Source organism: Podarcis filfolensis, assembly GCF_964270895.1.
Source record: "Podarcis filfolensis genome assembly, chromosome: 12".
In the NCBI taxonomy this organism is placed as follows: Eukaryota; Metazoa; Chordata; class Lepidosauria; order Squamata; family Lacertidae; genus Podarcis; species Podarcis filfolensis.
In genome coordinates, this window is record NC_139614.1 from 50,698,665 (window position 1) to 50,718,073 (window position 19,409).

General features: G+C 48.5%; 1 protein-coding gene across 4 annotated transcripts in view; it reads right to left on the reverse strand.

The window, feature by feature from the left end:
• Window positions 1-614: 614 nt before the first annotated feature.
• The window catches only part of CRHR2 (corticotropin releasing hormone receptor 2), a 203,648-nt gene continuing 184,853 nt past the window's right edge, over window positions 615-19,409 (reverse strand). For all 4 annotated transcript variants that reach the window (XM_083579912.1, XM_083579914.1, XM_083579913.1 and 1 more), the window contains 3 exons: window positions 18,587-18,722; window positions 16,765-16,806; window positions 615-3,311 (listed from right to left, as the gene is read on the reverse strand). In XM_083579912.1, the coding sequence (XP_083436038.1) occupies window positions 3,171-3,311; window positions 16,765-16,806; window positions 18,587-18,722 (319 nt within the window). In that variant the 3' untranslated portion in view covers window positions 615-3,170. The remainder of the gene's footprint in view (window positions 3,312-16,764; window positions 16,807-18,586; window positions 18,723-19,409) is intronic.

The following is a 19,409-nucleotide window of genomic DNA, read 5'->3' on the forward strand; positions in this document are numbered from 1 at the left end:
AAAGATTATCGTATCGTTGAGGGGCCTGGTAGGAATTTTTCCACTTGGCAAATTGGCACCAGCCACTTGGTTTTCGCTTACCTTGTAGCAAATTGTCACAACTTTTTAAGGTTTGGCGGTTAAGCATTGGAATATTTCTGGAGAAGAGAAGAGGGGAGGTCGTGCCATCACCAGCCCCACATATTGAAGGGTAGTCCGATAAAGGATTATGGGGGGCGTGGCCCTGTCCGAAGCCTGGGGAGGTGAGGGTCTAAGGCATGACCCCTATTGGTGACCCCCGGGGGAGCTCCTAGTTGATGTGCATCAGCAGGACTCCCCCTACTGGTGGTTAACCCTTTCCGGACTCCCTGCAGATGGGCTGGAGTCAGATATAGTCGGTTAGATCCAATGCCTAAGCCAATACCACTCATCATCTGTAACCAATAAAGTTGTGGCCTTTTTTTAGCCCATTAACCTTAAATATTTGAGTCATGTGTCTTTATTCAACCAAGGGTTTGTGTGTGTGTGTGTGTTCGGGATCTTGCCACACAACCAAAATCGTGTTCCAGCCAATAAACCAATGCTATTCCCGTCTTCTTTCTGGTTAAACAACGGCAAGAACAAAACTCTCCAAATCCATAGAAACCCCAAAACAGAAGAAGTGTTTATTATTGAAAATATTTACACCATATCATCAGTGTGACATAAAAAGCCCCCGAGGATTGTCTACTGCATTCCCCAATGCAGACGAGACACTCTTGATGCAATGCAAGCTTCACAGCTGCATTGTCACCATCATCTTTGTATCGTGCTTCCCTTTAGAAAAAAGCAACAGCTCATTTCTGAGCCTCCCTCAAAAGAAGTTGAGAAATCTGTCGGTTGTCCTCTTTCCAGGGAAAAGCAAAGGCAGCGGAAGAAGCTGGTCAGCACTCTTTCAAAGCTCAGTGGTGAAGGAGAGGTGAACAAAAAGAGAATCTCTGAGAGGGAGAGAGAGAGAGAGACAGACAGACAGACAGGCATACTATAGAGATGGTCCATTTAAAAGCTTCGTCTGCCAGCAGGACCAGTATGTAGCACAGAAGGAAAATTCTGCTCCCAAGACCTTGAAAACAGCAGAGAAGGTCCGTGTGCAGTTTCTAACCCTCCATTCCCCATATTTCCACCTTTTTTTGAGGGGGAGGAAGTGTTGTCTTGGACATTGAAACAGGCTTGTAAATCGCAAGCTAAGTGAGCTTCACCTCCAGGCCCCTAGGAGAGGAAGATCACAAGGCGGCTAGATCTTTTCTTGCCGTTGCATTCAGGTTACCGGTGCTCCACAAATGACGAAAATAGGAACATGAAAGGCCAATGGACAAACGTGAAATTCTTGAGGGCTAGCGCCTTCTTCGGGCTGTGATTTGCAAACCACACAGGTGGCAAGGGGAAGGGGGAGTAAGGCTACCAAGAAGGATGAGACATTTCCAGATGGGTTATTTCTGCAGGACAATTGCACAGATGCTGGTAATAGGGTGTGTGTGTGTGTGTGTGTGTGTGTGTGTGTGTGTGTGTGTGTGCTGGCTCCCTGCCTTTTAGGTGGTGCTTCTTTTGGGTGGGTGATGCAATATCCCAGCCCTCCATCCGCAGTATTGTGCAGCTCTGGAAATGTGACTTTCCTTCTGGTAGCTTGGCCCTGGTGCTCCTGATGGGTGGAATGTGGCTGTGTCAAAGCTGCAGTGGTTTAGAGGTGGACCTAAGGTGCCATTACTGACCAGTAGCACAGATCTTACAACTTGAAACCACCCAGAATTGTCAGGTTGTGTTTGTGTGCATCAACGCTGGAAGTTGAGGGCTGTTCCTCAAACGCAGCAGCCTTAAAATAAAATAAAATTGGCACAGAGCTTCAAGACTAGGATTTCAAGACTGTTCAGTAGTAGGGAAAAGACCACCTGGTAGGGATTCCTTAGCTGTGATTCTGGCACGGTGGGCAGTTGGTTTAGATGACCGCTGGGGTCTCTTCCAACTTTAGATTTCTTTGGCTCTAGGCCCAGAGCTCACTGGGAGCAGATAGGCTTTGCTTTAGGAGGTCCTTGCATCAAGGCAGGGCTAGGAGAGGCCCCAATCCAAAACCCTGGACAGCCGTGGCCGGTCAGTGTACACAATACTGTCCTAGATGGACCATTGGTCTGCACTGGTGCCAGGCAGCTTCCCATGTTCCTAACTACGATTCCTGCAGCCACTTTTGCTTTATAAATAAAATAAATAAGGCGGCAGACTCACTCGGGATTTAAAGCTGAGTAAACTTGCATAGGATTGGCTTGTTAGTTTTCGAAAGGCAATGGTCTCTCGCATATGATCCCTTCATTTAGCAGGATCCCCAGCAAACAGAAGTTCAGGGTCTCCCTGAAATGAGGGTAGGTTCCCTGTTACAGTCGGGTTGTATGGGCCCGTCCAGAGATTCCCCATGACGGCCTTGGCCCAGTATACCTGAAGGAGCGTCTCCACCCCCATCCTTCTGCCTGGACACTGAGGTCCAGCGCTGAGGACCTTCTGGCGGTTCCCTCCCTGCGAGAAGCCAAGTTACAGGGAACCAGGCAGAGGGCCTTCTTGGTGGTGGCACCTGCCCTGTGGAACACCCTCCCACCAGATGTCAAAGAGAAAAGCAACTACCAGACTTTTAGAAGACATCTGAAGGCAGCCCTGTTTAGGGAAGCTTTTAATGTTTAACAGACTATTGTATTTTAATATTCTGTTGGAAGCCGCCCAGAGTGGCTGGGGAAACCCAGCCAGATGGGCGGGGTATAAATAATAAATTATTATTATTATGGTTGCAGTTCTCCTATTTGGGTTTTCAAAGCATAGGGGATTTCTGGAGGGGAGAGTGTGGGAAAGCAATAAATGGAGAACACAGTAAGGGCTGTGGCACTCCCTCCGAAGGTTGTGGACTCTCCTTCCTTTTTAAGCAATGGTTGGGTGGCCATCTGTCATGGATGCTTTAGCTGCGATTCCTGCATTGCAGGGGGGTTGGACTAGATGACCCTCAGGGTCCCTTCCAAATATATAATTTTATTACTCTACCACATGGACGAGGAGGGGTTAAAAAGAGAAAAAAGAACACAGGGAGAAAGAGTATTTTTCTGGTGTGGGAATGAGGAGGAGGAGGAGGAGGAAAGAGAACAAAACTCCATAGTCAGCTGGTGGTTGGCTGGGGCTTGTCACACGGCAGCCGTCTGCTTTATACTGTGAAAACTAATCCTTGTCGGAGAGGTTGGGATGGACATGGCTCGAGCCACGCGGACTCGAAGGGAGTGGTGGTCTTGCCAGCGGTGCCATCTCTTCCGGGCTGCAGAACGTACCTAGTGGGAAGGAGAGGGAGAGAGAAAGAAGAGAAAGAGAGAGGGTAAAAGTCAGTAGCGAGTCAATGGTGTGATGCAGCAGCAAGAATAGCTAATGCAATTCTAGGCTGCGTCAGCAGTCAAGGGAAGCAGTAATTCCAATCAATTCTGCCTCTGTCGGACCCCACCAGGAGCCCTGTGTCCCGTTCTGGGCAGCCAAGCTGGAACATGTGCAGAGGAGGGCAACCAAGATGATCAAGGGTCTGGAAACCAAGCCTGATGAGGAACGGTTGAAGGAGCTGGGAATGTTTAGCCCAAGGAAGAGGAGTCTGAGAGCAGATACGATAACCACCTTCAAATATCTCAAGGGCTGTCACACGGAAGAGGGAGCAAGCTTGTGTTTTCCTGCTCCGGAGGCTAGTAATAAATATCAGGAAGAACTTTCTGACAGTAAGAGCTGGTGGACAGTTGAATGGGCTCCCTCAGGAGGCAGGGGCGTCGCGTGCAGAGGGACAGGGTGGCTGTAGCCCCAGGCACATGGCCGCGATGGCCGGCTGGGCTCCCTCAAGCATGCATTGGTAGGCAGGCAGGCCGTGCAGTGTGGCCCTGTGAACTCTCCATGCCCCAAGCCTGCCTGGTGGTGAGAGAGAGGCCCCAAGCCTCCACACCCAGCCCCTGGTCCTGCCTGATCCCGCCCCCCCAACACCAATAAAGGACGCAGTGCCACAGTCAGGAGGCAATAGATTCTCCTTCCTTGGAGGTTTTTAAGCAGACCTTGGGTGTCCATCTGTCATGAATGCTTTAGTTGAGATTCCTGCATTGCAGGGGGCTGGACCAGGTGAATCTGGGGGTCCCTACCAACTGTGCGGTGGGACGCGGGTGGCACTGTGGGTTAAACCACAGAGCCTAGGACTTGCCGATCAGAAGATTGGCGGTTCGAATCCCCGCGACGGGGTGAGCTCCCGTTGCTCGGTCCCTGCTCCTGCCAACCTAGCAGTTCAAAAGCACGTCAAAGTGCAAGTAGATAAATAGGTACCACTCTGGTGGGAAGGTAAACAGCATTTCCGTGCGCTGCTCTGGTTCGCCAGAAGCGGCTTAGTCATGCTGGCCACATGACCCGGAAGCTGTATACTGGCTGCCTCAGCCAATAAAGCGAGATGAGCCCACAACCCCAGAGTTGGCCATGACTGGACCTAATGGTCAGGGGTCCCTTTACCTTTACCAACTGTGCAATTGTACGAGATTGTGTGTTAGAGGTAATTTCTTTGCTTTGGGGAGGAGTTAACCTGGAGGCCAACTGAGCAGAGGGACGTCCTCTCATAGCCCCGTGAATCTTGGTTGTGAGACTAGGGAGAGGGAAGAGCTGTGGCTCAGTGGGACAGCATTTGCCTTGCATGCAGGAGGTTCCTAGGTTTGATCCCCAATACTGTCTCTAGGCAGGGCTAGGAAAGACTATGGGGAGAGCTCTGTCCATGTGGACCAAGGCCAGACTACATAACTTGCTGATCCACTTTTTTTTTTTGCCTCTGGCATGTCGCCCCCAGAAGACTGCATGTGAGCAAACATGGGCCTCAGATCTAAAAAGGTTCCTTGCCCCTTAGCAAAAGCCATGCTGAGTAGCAATGCCCTCCTGGTCCTACAAATCTGGTGGTTCTGGTTTCTGACGGATGCTTTCATAACCGCATGCCTCCTTCCTGAGCGAGGCCTGAAAAGCTTCTCTCAACAGCGCTGTGCGGGCAGGTGGGTAGCTCATCAGTTAAATCGTGATTCATAACGGGCTATTATGACAAGCAAGCAACCAGGCTGCTGAATTCGTAATAAAAGCCACGCGTACAATGAGGCAGATTGTTGCTTGGTGCTCCTAAGACAATCTCGCTGTTGCAAAACCTGCTGCTTAGAGAGAGATTTTCCAGGCTATCAATGCTGCACGTTCACTCACTCACAGCCCTTTATGGCTGACTCATCACATAGTGTCTTTCTACAGTTGAATATATAGCTGATTGCAAGTTCAGGTTTCTCAGAGCTGGCATATCGGGACTACAAATAAAATCAGCCACCTTGGGCGAGGTGGTACCTTCTCTGCGGAATCGAGATTTCCCAAAGATGAGAACCGCATTCCACACTGCCTTATGTACAGTGTCTATTCTCTAGTCCCAAACTTGGGTCTCCAGCTGTTTTTGGACTACAACTCCCATGATCCCTAGCTAGCAGGACCAGGGATGGTGGGAGTTGGACTGGTTACTTGCTTGTTGCCCAAATGTCCCCAAGTGACTCGGAACACATTTAGAAACATAAACACGTTGCGCTATTAACAGATTCATACAAAACACCTGCAATTCACACACACAACATACACAAAACAGCAGCACCCCACCCTCAAATGGCAACAGAAAACTTTGGCAGCACATAAGAACAGGGTTGAGGGACATCGGTGGCGCTGTGGGTTAAACCACAGAGCCTAGGACTTGCTGATCAGAAGGTCGGCGGTTCGAATCCCCGCAATGGGGTGAGCTCCCTTTGCTCAGTCCCTGCTCCTGCCAACCTAGCAGTTCGAAAGCACGTCAAAGTGCAAGTAGATAAATAGGTACCACTCCGGTGGGAAAGTAAACGGTGTTTCCGTGCGCTGCTCTGTTCGCCAGAAGCGGCTTAGTCATGCTGGCCACATGACCCGGAAGTTGTACGCCGGCTCCCTTGGCCAGTAAAGCGAGATGAGCGCTGCAACCCCAGAGTTGTCCACAACTGGACCTAACAGTCAGGGGTCCCTTTACCTTTACCTTTAAGAACAGGGTTAAACAGTCACCACCTCGCTGCTCAAGCCTTAGCTGTGCAACTCCGATTAACATGTTAACAATATCCAGTCCTCCAGCAGCACAGAAATAAGCATAAAATCCAGCTGCTAAAAATCCCTGCACACACACACACACACACACACACACACACACACACACGATTGGATTGCTGTATTTCTATTTGAGTGTAAGTGGCTTTGAATACTTTTAGCAGAGAAGAAGCTGACATAGTCATTTGCCAACCAAAATAATTATTTTATCTTTTGCAACGGACTGGAAGCTGTGATGACACCTCTGAGGCGAGAGTTCCAAGCTTCAAAACCTCTCAGATTTGATCAGATATAAGAGCCTGGGTCTTCCGTGACCTGAAATGTGAGCTGCAGGCCATGTTTAGCACCTGCTAAAAAGAGCCTGCGGTTTGCTTTTCAGAGCTCCTTCCTGACAGAGAGGAGAGGGAGGCAAAGCAGGTGTGAAGTCACAATGGAGAGAAGAAGAAACTGCTTCTTCTTCTTGATATTCCTCTCCATTATCTCTCTCATCTAGTGTAATCTTCCCTGGCAGCTTGAAGGCAGAGGGGCAAGGATGGTTAGCTGCCAAGGCAGAGAGATAACCTTAAACAACAGAAAAGGACAGAAAAGCTCATTTTTGTGTGGTTTCCAGCTGGTAGGGGAGATTAGTTAGAGGACAAGGAATGAATGGATGTGCTTTCTGCCCTGCAGAGCTGTTGGTTACAACTAATGCTCTGTAATGATGGGACGGCAGGTATTGCTGAACGATTCCCCCCTTCTAGTGCTTTGAATCACCAAGGGATTTGCTCCCTGCTTCCTCAAGAGTAAATACATCAATTATGGGCACCACATAGATGCTTATCTATAAACACCGCTGTTATAAATCTAAAAGCCAGCTTGCTTCAGATGGATCGGAGGAGAAATGGCTGGGCTCCTTTTTCTCCACGGCTGGAAAGTGGCTCTTAATTCACGCTAGGAGGAAACAATTGAATCTGCTGGCGAAACGTCAGAAGTAGTTGATTGTTTTTCCAGTCAGATGAATACGATGTATTCCCTTGGCATGGAAAAGAACTGCCCCATTTCCCAGATGCGATGGGAGCAGATAAATCTACCCTCCAGCTGTCTGTCTAGGTTGGCCTTCAACAGGTGAGTGCCCTGCAGATGTTTCCGTTGCCATCTCCCATCAGCTCAGTTTTGCTGGCTGGTGCTGGTGCGATCTGCAGCACAAAACATCTGGAAGGCACTGCCTTTGCAAAGGCAATTGTATAATCTCTCCTTTCTAATTTGTAAAGAAAGGGCTTTTGTTTATTTTAAAGTATACTCTGCCTTTCGATTAGACGCTTACAAGGCAGCTTACAAAAAAACAGAGTTAGAAACAGCGGACAATAAAGGCAGCTTATGTAACAAAACAAAAACGAACCCTCTTCCCACAAACACATAAAATGTTAATCAGCCCAAAATCTGGTTATAGAGAAACGTTTTCGCCTGGTGAAAGGGGATGGAAACTTTAACAAGCATACATGCTGTGCTTAAAAAGGCACAGGGGTATAGGAAGCCACCTTATACTTGCTGGAGTATGGCAAATATATTGGAGTGGTGTGCCAAAATAAACAGTCTGGCAAAAGCACGTCAAAGCGCAAGTAGATAAATAGATACCGCTCCGGTGGGAAGGTAAATGGCATTTCTGTGCACTGCTCTGGTTCGCCAGAAGCAGTTTAGTCATGCTGGCCACATGACCCGGAAGCTGTACGCCGGCTCCCTCGGCTAGTAAAGCAAGATGAGCGCCGCAACCCCAGAGTCGGCCACGACTGGACCTGATGGTCAGGGGTCCCTTTACCTTTTTAAGGCTGCCTGGTAGGCACTGGTGAGAGAAAGCAAAAGGACGCCCAATGAGTTGTGATGAGAGACTTCACTTAGAATGAGTTTTGAGCCTCTTGGTCAGAGGCGGCCAATATGGAGCCTGCCAGATGTTGGATTTAAACGCCTATCAGACGCCGACAGCGTGGCCAGTGAACAGGGATGAGGGGTGCTGTGGTCCAGGAACATCTGTAGGGCACCATGTTAGTTTGCCCCTGCATTACTGATATGGGAAAAGGAAGTTAAAACTGGTGACAACAGGACCACCTCCTGTTCCAGGCTGAAGTCTGCAGGGTTTGCTTTTGAAGAGTCCAGGGTAGGGGACCTGAATGTTCAGGACCACGGCCAGCTCATTCTGGGGCTGGGAGCTCCATGCAAGCAAGCCTAAGTACAGTGGTACCTCGGGTTAAGTACTTATTTCGTTACGGAGGTCCGTTCTTAACCTGAAACTGTTCTTGACCTGAAGCACCATTTTAGCTAATGGGGCCTCCCGCTGCTGCCACATGATTTCTGTTCCCATCCTGAAGCAAAGTTCTTAACCCAAGGTACTATTTCTGGGTTAGCGGAGTCCGTAACCTGAAGCGTATGTAACCTGAAGCGTCTGTAACCAGAGGTACCACTGTACTGAAGGAAGGGTGTTCGAAGCTCTATTTCCTCCGAGGGAAGCTCTTTTGGCTTAGAAAGGCCTTTCCAAAATAGTAAAACATCTTGGAGATCCCGGGCCACAGGGAGATTAGGCTGGCCTCAACCAGAGCCAGGGCTTTTTTGGTCGTGGCCCCGATCTGGTGGAATTCTCTGTCACAACAGACTAGGGCCCTGCGGGGCTTGAAATCTTTCCGCAGGGCCTGCAAGACAGAGCTGTTCCACCAGGCCTTTGGCCAAGGCACAGTCTGACCCCCTCTCTCCTTCTGTAATCCTCATAGAACTCTAGCCCAACGGTTGCCATTAATTTGACTCTGAATTGATTTTAGAATGAATTGATTATAGAATGTATTTCAATTAATTGATTGTGATTTTATGTAAACTGTGTTATTTTTACTGTTGTTAGCCACTCTGAGCCTGGCTTCAGCTGGGGAGGGCGGGATATAAATAAAGTTATATTATTATTATTGTTGTTGTTGTTGTTGTTGTTGTTGTTGTTGTTGTTGTTATAGGTCATCCGGCTGGATGCCCACAAACATTATGACTATTTCTGCTGTACAAGGCCAGACACACTCCTTCTCCCAACAACTCTGTGCAGTATGTCAGTAATAATGGTAAGGATAATATTCTGAATATCCTCATCAGTGTACATCGTTGTTGCTTTTTACCTAAAGGGCACAGAAGGAAGATCTGCGTCCTAAGGAAGTTAAACCTAAAGTTTGCAAGGCAAAGGGTGAAAACCAGCACATGTCCCCATTTCACAGATAGGGAGCTGAGGCCCAGAGCTATATGGGCCGCAGCACCAAGGGACTGTCTGCATCACTGCATGGGGAAATTGAACTCAGTTCTCCTTGCCTCCAGCCCACTGCTTCAAACTACATCTCATCTTGACTATATCTCATCTTGCATTTAGCATGGTGGTTTCTTATTTTTCACTGGAAAAACCTTACATGAGGGATTCCAGCTCCGATACCTGAAAATAATAATAATAATAATAATAATAATAATAATAATAATAATAATAATAATTTATACCCCGCCCTCCCTAGCCAAGACCAGGCTCAGGGCGGCTAACACCAGGTATAAAAACAATTAATTAAAATACAACTTAAAAACAAGATTAAAATACAACATTAAAATGCAGCCTCATTTCAGTAGAAACTCTAATAAAAAACTTTTGGGGGATGAAAACATCAACTCTTCATCAAGGCCAACTGTCCAGACTGGTCCTATGTGGGCCAGTAAAAAGCCAGGGGAGTCCCCAAATAAGAGTTCCATCACAGAAGGAGAAAGGAAAAAGGAAAAGAAAGATGCAAGCAATTTTCTCCCTCAGCCTGTTCTCTCTCTCTCTCTCCTCCCCAGCCTCTGGCAAACTTTTTGAAGTGTGCCTGGGGAATGGAAAAGAAGTGCAATTTGCCCATGATGGCACTGACAGTGAAAGTGCAGCAGAGATTCTGGGAATGGCATAAAACAGGTGGCATTGCAAAGCACCCTGGAGAGCCCTGCAGAAGGCCGAGTGATGGAGCACAGATGCTGAGGAGGAGGGCGACTTCACAAAGCAAAGGTCCTTTGGATGCAAAGGTTAAACCTCTGTCCCACGGGGCTTTCACATCCAGCGCTGGCCTCTCTTCATTCCCTATCCCCAGGTAACTGTGCCCTGGCAGCAACTGCCATGAAGAAGGGGTGGTTTGCATCAGGAAAGGACGGAAGGGGAAGGGAAGGCTTAAACCAAACACTCGCCTCTTTCCCCCCAAGCTCCCCACCAGCTGCTGTGATTTCATTATATGTCAAAAATTCATCCTACTGCTCTACAGCACAACAGCATTTTGTTGTAAAAGCCACTTCCGACCTCGGGAGGAGGTGGTGTTGCGGGCTTCACGCCCCCAACACGCCCCAGCCCCCGTGCGATCAGGGGAATCCTCGGGCCACGCCATCCCCCGAGCCATCCCCCCTGTGTGGCTTGCCTCATTTAAGGCAAGCGCGGCCCGGGATCTCCCTCTTTGGCTGCTCAGCTACGTTGGTTTTCCCACCCGCCCGCCCTTCAAGGTTCCCCTTCTGACCTTGCTATGGACCTCGGTTGGTCGCCGTTAAGGCAACTGGTAGCAACTGGTACCAACCAACTGGTAGCAATTTTTTCCACTTGGCAAATTGACACCGGCCATTTGGTTTTTCGCCTACCTCGCAGCAAATCGTCACAACTTCTTGATTTGGCGGTCAGGCATTGGTAGGGGTATTGTTATGTAGATGTGTTGGGGGGGGAGCACCATCACCTCCCTTAAATATTGAAGGGTAGTCTGGTAAGGATTCTGGGGGGCGTGGCCTCATCCAAAGCCTATGGAGGTCAGGGCCTAAGGCACGCCCCCCGAGCGGTGACCCCGGGGGAGTCCCTAGTTGATGTGCATCAGCAGGGTTCCCCCTGCTGGTGCTAACCCTTCCCGGTCTTCAGGCAAACAGGCTGAAGCCGGATAGTCGGATAGGACCAATGCCTAAGCCAATACCGCTCATCACCTGTAACCAATAAAGTTGAGGCCAATTTTAGCCCATTAACCTAAAATAATGGTATCATGTGTCTTTATTCCTACTGGGGAGAGGTGGGAACTCATCACACAACTTATAAAACAGGGTAGAGGAACCTTTTTAAATTCCAGGGCTACATCCCACCCCCCCCCAAATGAGCCTCCTGGGAGGCCACATGCTCATGGCGAGTGGAGCCAGAAAGAACAGAGGGCTGATGAAAGGAGCAAGTAGCAGGAAATCACAATGAGTGAGTTGTAGTGAACTCGTTATTAGCAATACAGGATCCGCGCAGGAGTGTCAGGCCTAATGAGCACAGCAACTCTTCTCTAGCAAGTCTTGCCCCCATGAAGACCAAAGGTCCCTGCCTCCCCACAGTTGCCTATGTCTCCTCCTCTCCAGGGTTTTCCCAAGCAATCTGATACTATGCCTGTGTGCCTGCCTTTGCTCCTCTCGTTTCATGCCTCTTCTGGTTCTGGGAGACACAGGCTTGTGAAGAGTGGGAGAGACCCTGACTCATCTCTGCCTCTTGGCCTTCCCCTTCTCCTGCTTTAGCTTCTGGACTTCTTTCTGCCACAGACTCTCCCCATTCACACAGCCCTGTTTCCTCTTCAGCTTCCAACATCTCTTCCTCCCAATCTTGTCCCTCTGATGACTCATTGTCATCCCACCACCACTCTGAACCTTCTTCCTTTGGTGGCTCCCCAGCTGGTGCCTCCCACCAGTCCTCTGCATCCAACCAGCCCCTGACAACTGATCCATAGATATGTCTCTTACCTTTGTACAATAGGCTACATTAAGGTTACCAGATTTTTTCAATGAATCTGGGGACACTTTAAACAATAAATAAATAAATACTACACGTTCTGGACGTTGATGCTGCAGCGATGGCGGTGGCAGAGGTGCGGCCGCTGCCTTGACCTAAACCGCCATGTTTCCCCTTCCTCCGAGGCTTCTATCTCCTTTCTCCATGAGCCTGGGCAGCCCCTGAGTTGTTGGTTCTTTGGTGGTGGTGGTGGTGGGGAAGCAGTGTGCGGTGGGTCAGGCATGGAAGGTGGAGAAGGAGGGCTGGGTGGCTTGGGCAGCACAATGCCTCCCTTCCCATCAGAGCAGCCCCATCCCAGCTCCTACTTGTGTGCAAGCAGGAGGGGGCAGGGATCTCTCAGGCAGCGCAATGCCTCCCTTCCCATCGGAGCAGCCCCAATCCCATTCCTACTTGTGTGCAGGAGGGGGCAGGGATCCCTCAGCTGGGAAGGGAGGCTTCCCGTTGCCTAACAGAGATCCCTGCCCCCTTCTGCTTGCACACAAGCTCTGATAGGCAGCGTGAAGCCTCACTTCCCAGAAGTTGGGAGGCTGCTGCGATAGGCTGTGTTTCCCGGGGACATTAGATGAAATCTGGGGACATTCCGGAGATGGAATTTGTCTGGGGACTTATTCGCAAATCTGGGGGCTGTCCGCGGGAAATTGTAACCCTAGGCTACATGCAAAAGTCAGAGGTTTCTTCCCTTCTCTCTAACACACACACACAGTTTCTCCCTCTCCCCCCACCTGTAACACTTCTCTGAATTCTCTATCCATTAAGAGTTTGGGTGTAATCCTCCCTTTCTATGGAGGCGCAGGTTACAGCATCAGCCAAGGCGACATTTTTCCACCTTCGCTGCATCAAGCAGTTGGTCCCTTACCTTTCCCGCCCCAACCTGGCCACAGTGATCCATGCGACGGTCACTTCCAGGCTTGACTACTGTAATTTGCTCTACACGGGGCTGCCCTTGAAGCTGTCCCAGAAACTCCAGCGGGTGCAGAATGCTGCAGCGAGGCTCCTCACGGGGTCTCTGCCATGGGAGCATATTCACCCAGTGCTTTTCCAGCTGCACTGGCTCCCGGTGGAGTACAGGGTCAGATTTAAGGTGCTGGCTTTGACCTTTAAAGCTCTTCACAGCCTAGGACCCTTGTACCTATGGGACCGCGTCTCCTGGTCTGCCCCACGGAGGACCTTAAGGCCCATAAATAGCAACACCCTAGTGGTCCCGGGCCCTAAGGAAGTTAGACTAGCCTCAAGCAGAGCTAGGGCCTTCTCAACACTGGCTCCAGCCTGGTGGAACGTTCTGTCTCCTGAGACCAGGGCCCTGCGGAATCTGATTTCTTTCCGCAGGGCCTGTAAGACAGAGTTGTTCCACCTGGCCTTTGGCTTAGAATCAGTTTGATTCCCTCCCCCTCTTTCTTTTTCCTTTCTCCTCCTGTGAAGAGGCTGCATCCTAATGTTTTAATGTTGTATTTTAATCTTGTTTTTTTAAATTATAATCAACTTGCTTTTATTATTGGTTGTTAGCTGCCCTGAGCCCAGTCTTGGCTGGGGAGGGCGGGGTATAAATAAAATTTATTTATTTATTTGTGTTTCATTTTAAAAATATTATTATTATTATTATTATTATTATTATTATTATTATTATTATTATTATCCAGGCAAGCAAGAAGCATTACCACAGTCCAAGAGCACATGCCAGCTAGACAAAAGCACTCAAGACCCTGGAGCATGGATGATGAGAGGTGGGCCTCATGAGTGTGTGTTTGTGTGTGTGCATGAGAATGGGCCCCCTGGTGGGACATGGGCCCTTGGCATCTGGCTGAGCATGCCAACCCTTGGTGCCGAACCCCAACGAAATAACATTATCTTGTTTTATCAGATCTTCTCTCTCTCGCTCTCTCCTGTGTCTGGAATGACTCCCATAAGCATGCCATTGATGGACTGAACAATGCAAAGAGGAAGCAGCAGCCTGGTAAGCTGGAGAAAGCCACCGAATGTGGTGGGTTGACATAGGAAGGACTTGCCTCCCTATTTGTATGTTTCAAGAAGCCTTAGAATAATTGCAGGAGGCGCACGGAAAAGGCCTTTCTGCTTTGCACAGGGCGGCACGTGGAGAGCAGGGAATCACGCAGGCAGAAAGGGAAGCAAATGAGCCCCGAAATTATCGCAGTCAAATGCTGTTATACCTGGCTAATGGGATGGAATGGGTCAACTCAGAAAAGGCAGAACAGAAATAGAAGAACGGTGCTGTTGCTAATGGCTCTGAAAAGTCCTCCGTACAGGGAGAGGAGAGAAAACTATTAGGGTGGTGCTCTGCTTGAGTGGAGGGGATGAGAGCTCAATGAAAGGCTCCGGGAAGGAAGATGGGAAACTTCTCCCCAGAGTGCAAAGGGATTAAACGGCCTGCAGTGAGGAAATGGGAGCAAGATGTGTGTGCATGTCTGTATAGAAGCCAGCTTTAAAACTCTTGTTAAAGCAAATGGTTCTTGCAAAGTTCTTGCTCAGCAAATGTACAAACAGTGGAAGATGTTGTTGCATTGTCAGCCAGAGAGTCGGGGAGCTGTTTTCCCAGAGAGTGCACCACCACCAGAAGATCATATAGGAAATTGCCTTGTTGTTGTTGTTTAGTCGTTTAGTCATGTCCGACTCTTCATGACCCCCTGGACCAGAGCACGCCAGGCACTTCTGTCTTCCACTGCCTCCCGCAGTCTGGTCAAACTCATGCTGGTAGCTTCGAGAACACTGTCCAACCATCTCGTCCTCTGTTGTCCCCTTCTCCTTGTGCCCTCCATCTTTCCCAACATCAGGGTCTTTTCCAGGGAGTCTTCTCTTCTCATGAGGTGGCCAAAGTATTGGAGCCTCAGCTTCAGGATCTGTCCTTCCAGTGAGCACTCAGGGCTGATTTCCTTCAGAATGGATGGGTTTGATCTTCTTGCAGTCCATGGGACTCTCAAGAGTCTCCTCCAGCACCATAATTCAAAAGCATCCATTCTTCGGCGATCAGCCTTCTTTATGGTCCAGCTCTCACTTCCATACATCACTACTGGGAAAACCATAGCTTTAACTATACGGACCTTTGTTGGCAAGGTGATGTCTCTGCTTTTTAAGATGCTGTCTAGGTTTGTCATTGCTTTTCTCCCAAGAAGCAGGCGTCTTTTAATTTTGTGGCTGCTGTCACCATCTGCAGTGATCATGGAGCCCAAGAAAGTAAAATCTCTCACTGTCTCCATTTCTTCCCCTTCTGTTTGCCAGGAGGTGGTGGGACCAGTGGCCATGATCTTCATTTTTGATGTTGAGCTTCAGACCATATTTTGTGCTCTCCTCTTTCACCCTCATTGAAAGGTTCTTTAATTCCTCCTCACTTTCTGCCATCAAGGTTGTGTCATCTGCATATCTGAGGTTGTTGATGTGGAAGTTGCCTTATTCAGAGTCAAATACCTGGTGTAGCTCAGTATTGTCTACACTGGCTGGCAGAGGCTCTCCAGTGTTTGGGGCAGGACATTCCCAGTCCTTCCTGGAGATGCCAAGGGGAGGGGATTGAACCATGATCCCTCCCTTTAATTATGCATTTGTTACATCCATTTGCTCCTGTTTCCTGGTGTGCATGCTTGTTTGCTGCATCCGAATTCTACTTTTTGAGACGTACCGTATTTTTCCGTGTATAAGACGCCCCCACGTATAAGACGACCCCTATTTTTTTAACCCCAAATTAAGAAATTAAGTTGTTTAGCTTTTTTTGGGGGGGGGAGGTCACTTCCTCCAATCACTCACCCGCCTGCCCCGCCACTGCCAATCACTTGCCACAGCCATTGCCTATCTCACACCTCGCCGCAGCCACCAATTGTCTGCCCGCTTGCCGCCGCCAACAGCCCACCCGCCCACTTGCCGCAGCCACCAATCGCCTGCCCTCCTCACCACAACCTCCAATCGCCTGCCTAATTGCCGCAGCCACAGCCAATCGCCAGCAGGCCTTACCGCAGCCACCAATCACCCACCCAATTGCCGCTGCCAATCTCCTGCTTGCTGCTGCCATTAATCATAAGTCTCTCCTCTGCATTCACTATCTAAAACGACACCCAATGTTTGCCTATTTTTTTTAAGCAAAAAACATTGTCTTATACACTGAAAAATATGGTATACAGTGGACGCTCGGGTTGCGAACATGATCTGTCCGGGATGCACATTCTCAACCCACGTCTGTGCACACACGGGTTGTGATTTGGCACTTCTGCGCATGCGCAAAGCGTGATTTAGCGCTTCTGCGCATGTGTGACCGCCGAAACCCAGAAGTAATCTGTTCCGGTACTTCTGGGTTTCAGCGGTCCGCAACCCGAAAAAAAGCAAACTGAAGCGGCTGTAACCCGAGGTATGACTGTATTTCAAAGCAAAGGTTTGGAGTGTAGATATGGATTCAGAATGTTTTGCCAGATTTGATTTTTTTTTGGGGGGGGGAGTTAAGATTGTGCATATCAAGGGGCTGTGAGGATAACATCCATAATCGGATGTATGTTGCAGATCCTCCAAGCATGCTGAAAATCCTGAATTGACCCAGCCCAGCAAGCTATGAAGCAACTGACTTGCCTGGTGCCTCAATCTCTCCTATGTAGATTGGAAATAATTTCATAGAATTGCAGTGTAGGAATCTTTTGCTCAACCTGGGCTCAAACCTACAACTCTGAGGTGAAGAGTCTCACGGTTTACGACTGAGGCTTCCCTCATTGAGTGGCTGGGAAGACAAACATAACCAAGACCAGACGTTCCTTATTCTATTAGGAAGCATAACTTCTCCATTTTGCTAAAAAAAAACCCCACCAACTTTTTATTAAGGGACGGTGCAGACAGAGTATAATGAAACTTACCTCTCCATTTAAGAAGCAGTAAAACACAGACACAAAAAAGCCCTAGAAGAAACAGAAAGACATCGGTATGAGGTTATTTTTCTCCCGTTGCAAAAGAGAATAGGAAGATGCATGAAAAAAGGCTGGAATGTTTGGGGGTGAACATCACAAAGTCCTCCCTTTTTTTACTTCTGATGTCCCTCAGCCAATATTCCTCTGCCAACAAGTTGATTCTCGAGCCGTCGCTTTATTGAGATACATCTCAAAGTAATGCTGCGTTATCTCACCAGAGTGATCCTTAATATTGTCTAGATTAGGGGTGCCTAACCTGGAGACCCCCAGATGCTGTTGGACTAGAACTCCATTCGTTTGTTCAATTAAAAAAAAAAGTATCCCATCTCCAGCTAGTCTCTAGGTAGCTATGAGAGATCAATAAAAACAGAGTAAAACAGAATAAAACAAACACTTTTGATCACAGTTCCTGTTGTCTTGAGGGCCACAGGTCACCCATGCCTGGTCTAGATCTATGGCTGGCTGTTCATAAATTGGTTTGGGGGACAAATCTCTTTAACCGGACATTACATCTTGGAAATCATGTATATATCACAGATGGTTACTACATAAAGCCCGACTCCACTTCTATAAGTGATACGTGGGGCTGCCCTTGAGACTGACCCAGAAACTCCAGCGGGTGCAGAATGCTGCAGCAAGACTCCTCACGGGGTTCTCGCTGCGGGATCACATTCACCCAGTGCTATATCAGCTGCACTGGCTCCCGGTGGAGTACAGGATCAGGTTTAAGGTGCTGGTTTTAACCTTTAAAGCCCTATACGGCCTAGGACCCTCGTACCTACGGGACCGCCTCTCCTGACATGTCCCACGGAGGACCTTATGGTCTTCAAACAAAAAGATATTGGAGGTACCGGGCCACGGGGAGGTTAGGCTGGCCTCAACCAGGGCTTTTTCGGCCGTGGCCCTGATCTGGTGGAACGCTCTGTCACAAGAGACTAGGGCCCTGCGGGACTTGACATCTTTCCGCAGGGCCTGCAAGACAGAGCTGTTCCACCAGGCCTTGGGGCTGGACTCAGTCTGACTCTTATGTTTCCTCCCCTTATGGTTTTGATTTATGGGCTACTATTAAAATGAGGCTGCATTTTAAATTGTATTTTAACTCGTATTTTAATAAACCGGCTGTCTTGTTTGTTTGTTTGCCCCCCCCCATTATGTTTTATTGTAATTTTATTGGTGTAAGCCTCCCTGAGGCCTGGCTCTGGCCGGGGAGGGTGGGGTATAAGGTATAAATAAAACAACTTCTTCTTCTTCTTCTTCTTCTTCTTCTTCTTCTTCTTCTTATTATTATTATTGAGTGAATGTTCTCCAAAGCATTCTCCAGAGCGTTCCACCAAGTTGGGGCCAGTACTGAAAAGGCCCTGGCCCTAGCTAAGACCAATCTAACCACCTTGTGGCTCGGGACCTCCAAAGTGTTGTTATTTGTGGACCTTAAGGTCCTCCGTGGGGCACACCAGGAGAGGCGGTCCCGTAGATACAAGGGTCCTAGGCCACATAGGGCTTCAAATGTCAAAACCAGCACCTTAAACCTGACCCTGTACTCCACCAGGAGCCAGGGCAGCTAGTAAAGCACTGGATGAATGTGATCCCACGGCAAGGACCCCGTAAGTAATAACCCATCCATAGTCCATGAGGTATTTCTCTTGGCTATCATTCCTTGTCAGTCACCCTGACTGCGAGCTCTAGTGGTTGACAGAGTGACACACTTGTCAAAGCTGAGCCAGTTTAGTCATTTACCACGACTGTGCCCATTTTGCATTTTAACATCCCCTACCTGAAAAGACTGCAAGAAGGAATTGAAGTAGATGAAAAATATCTGGGAGATATCATCTTCCCCGGGGTTGACGAAGAAAAGCATGTAGGTAATACCCAGAAGAGGCAGAAGAACCAACGTTGCTTTGACAGCCTTCCTGTTAAGGGGAGATCAAAGGGGGAAAGTTCACAAAAACAGCAGGAAATGAGAACATTGATGGAGGACAACATCTCACCAGTGAAATGCTGAAATCGCATGTTTAGTGAAAGAGACTGGGTTTGCCTGACCTGTGGTAGTTTCTAAGCTATGTGTGGGATGAAAGGCCACCCAAATTCCAGAATTTCAGACAATGAGACTCAGGAGATTCCCAAATAGCTTGTGCCATCATTTGTTCACTCACTTTTTACAGAGAATCTGCACAACGTTATAGCCAAACGTTCAGCCTGCTTTATCGTTTCCTGTTCAGGGTGGCTGGGAGTTTAGGGGTGAAGCCAGGGAGTTGAAACCTATGAACCCAACAATGTTGACTCTGATCTTGCCCAAGTCAGTATCGACACAGCCAGGGATAAATGAGTCGGACAATTTCAGTTTCTTGTCTGGTTCCCATTTTTCCAATCTTAAACCTATTTCCCCACATTTCCACATCAGTTTGAGATTTATAAGAAAGTAACTGGGAAAACTAGCCAGAGTTCTGATTTATCCCAATAGACACATATTTCTATGGAATTTTGCCTAATATACACATTTTTGCAACACAGTTTTCACCGTTATATGCATTTTTGTGCACATTACTTGGCCAGAGAACTACACTGCGAAATTCAGAGAAGGGTGAATTTTGAATGGT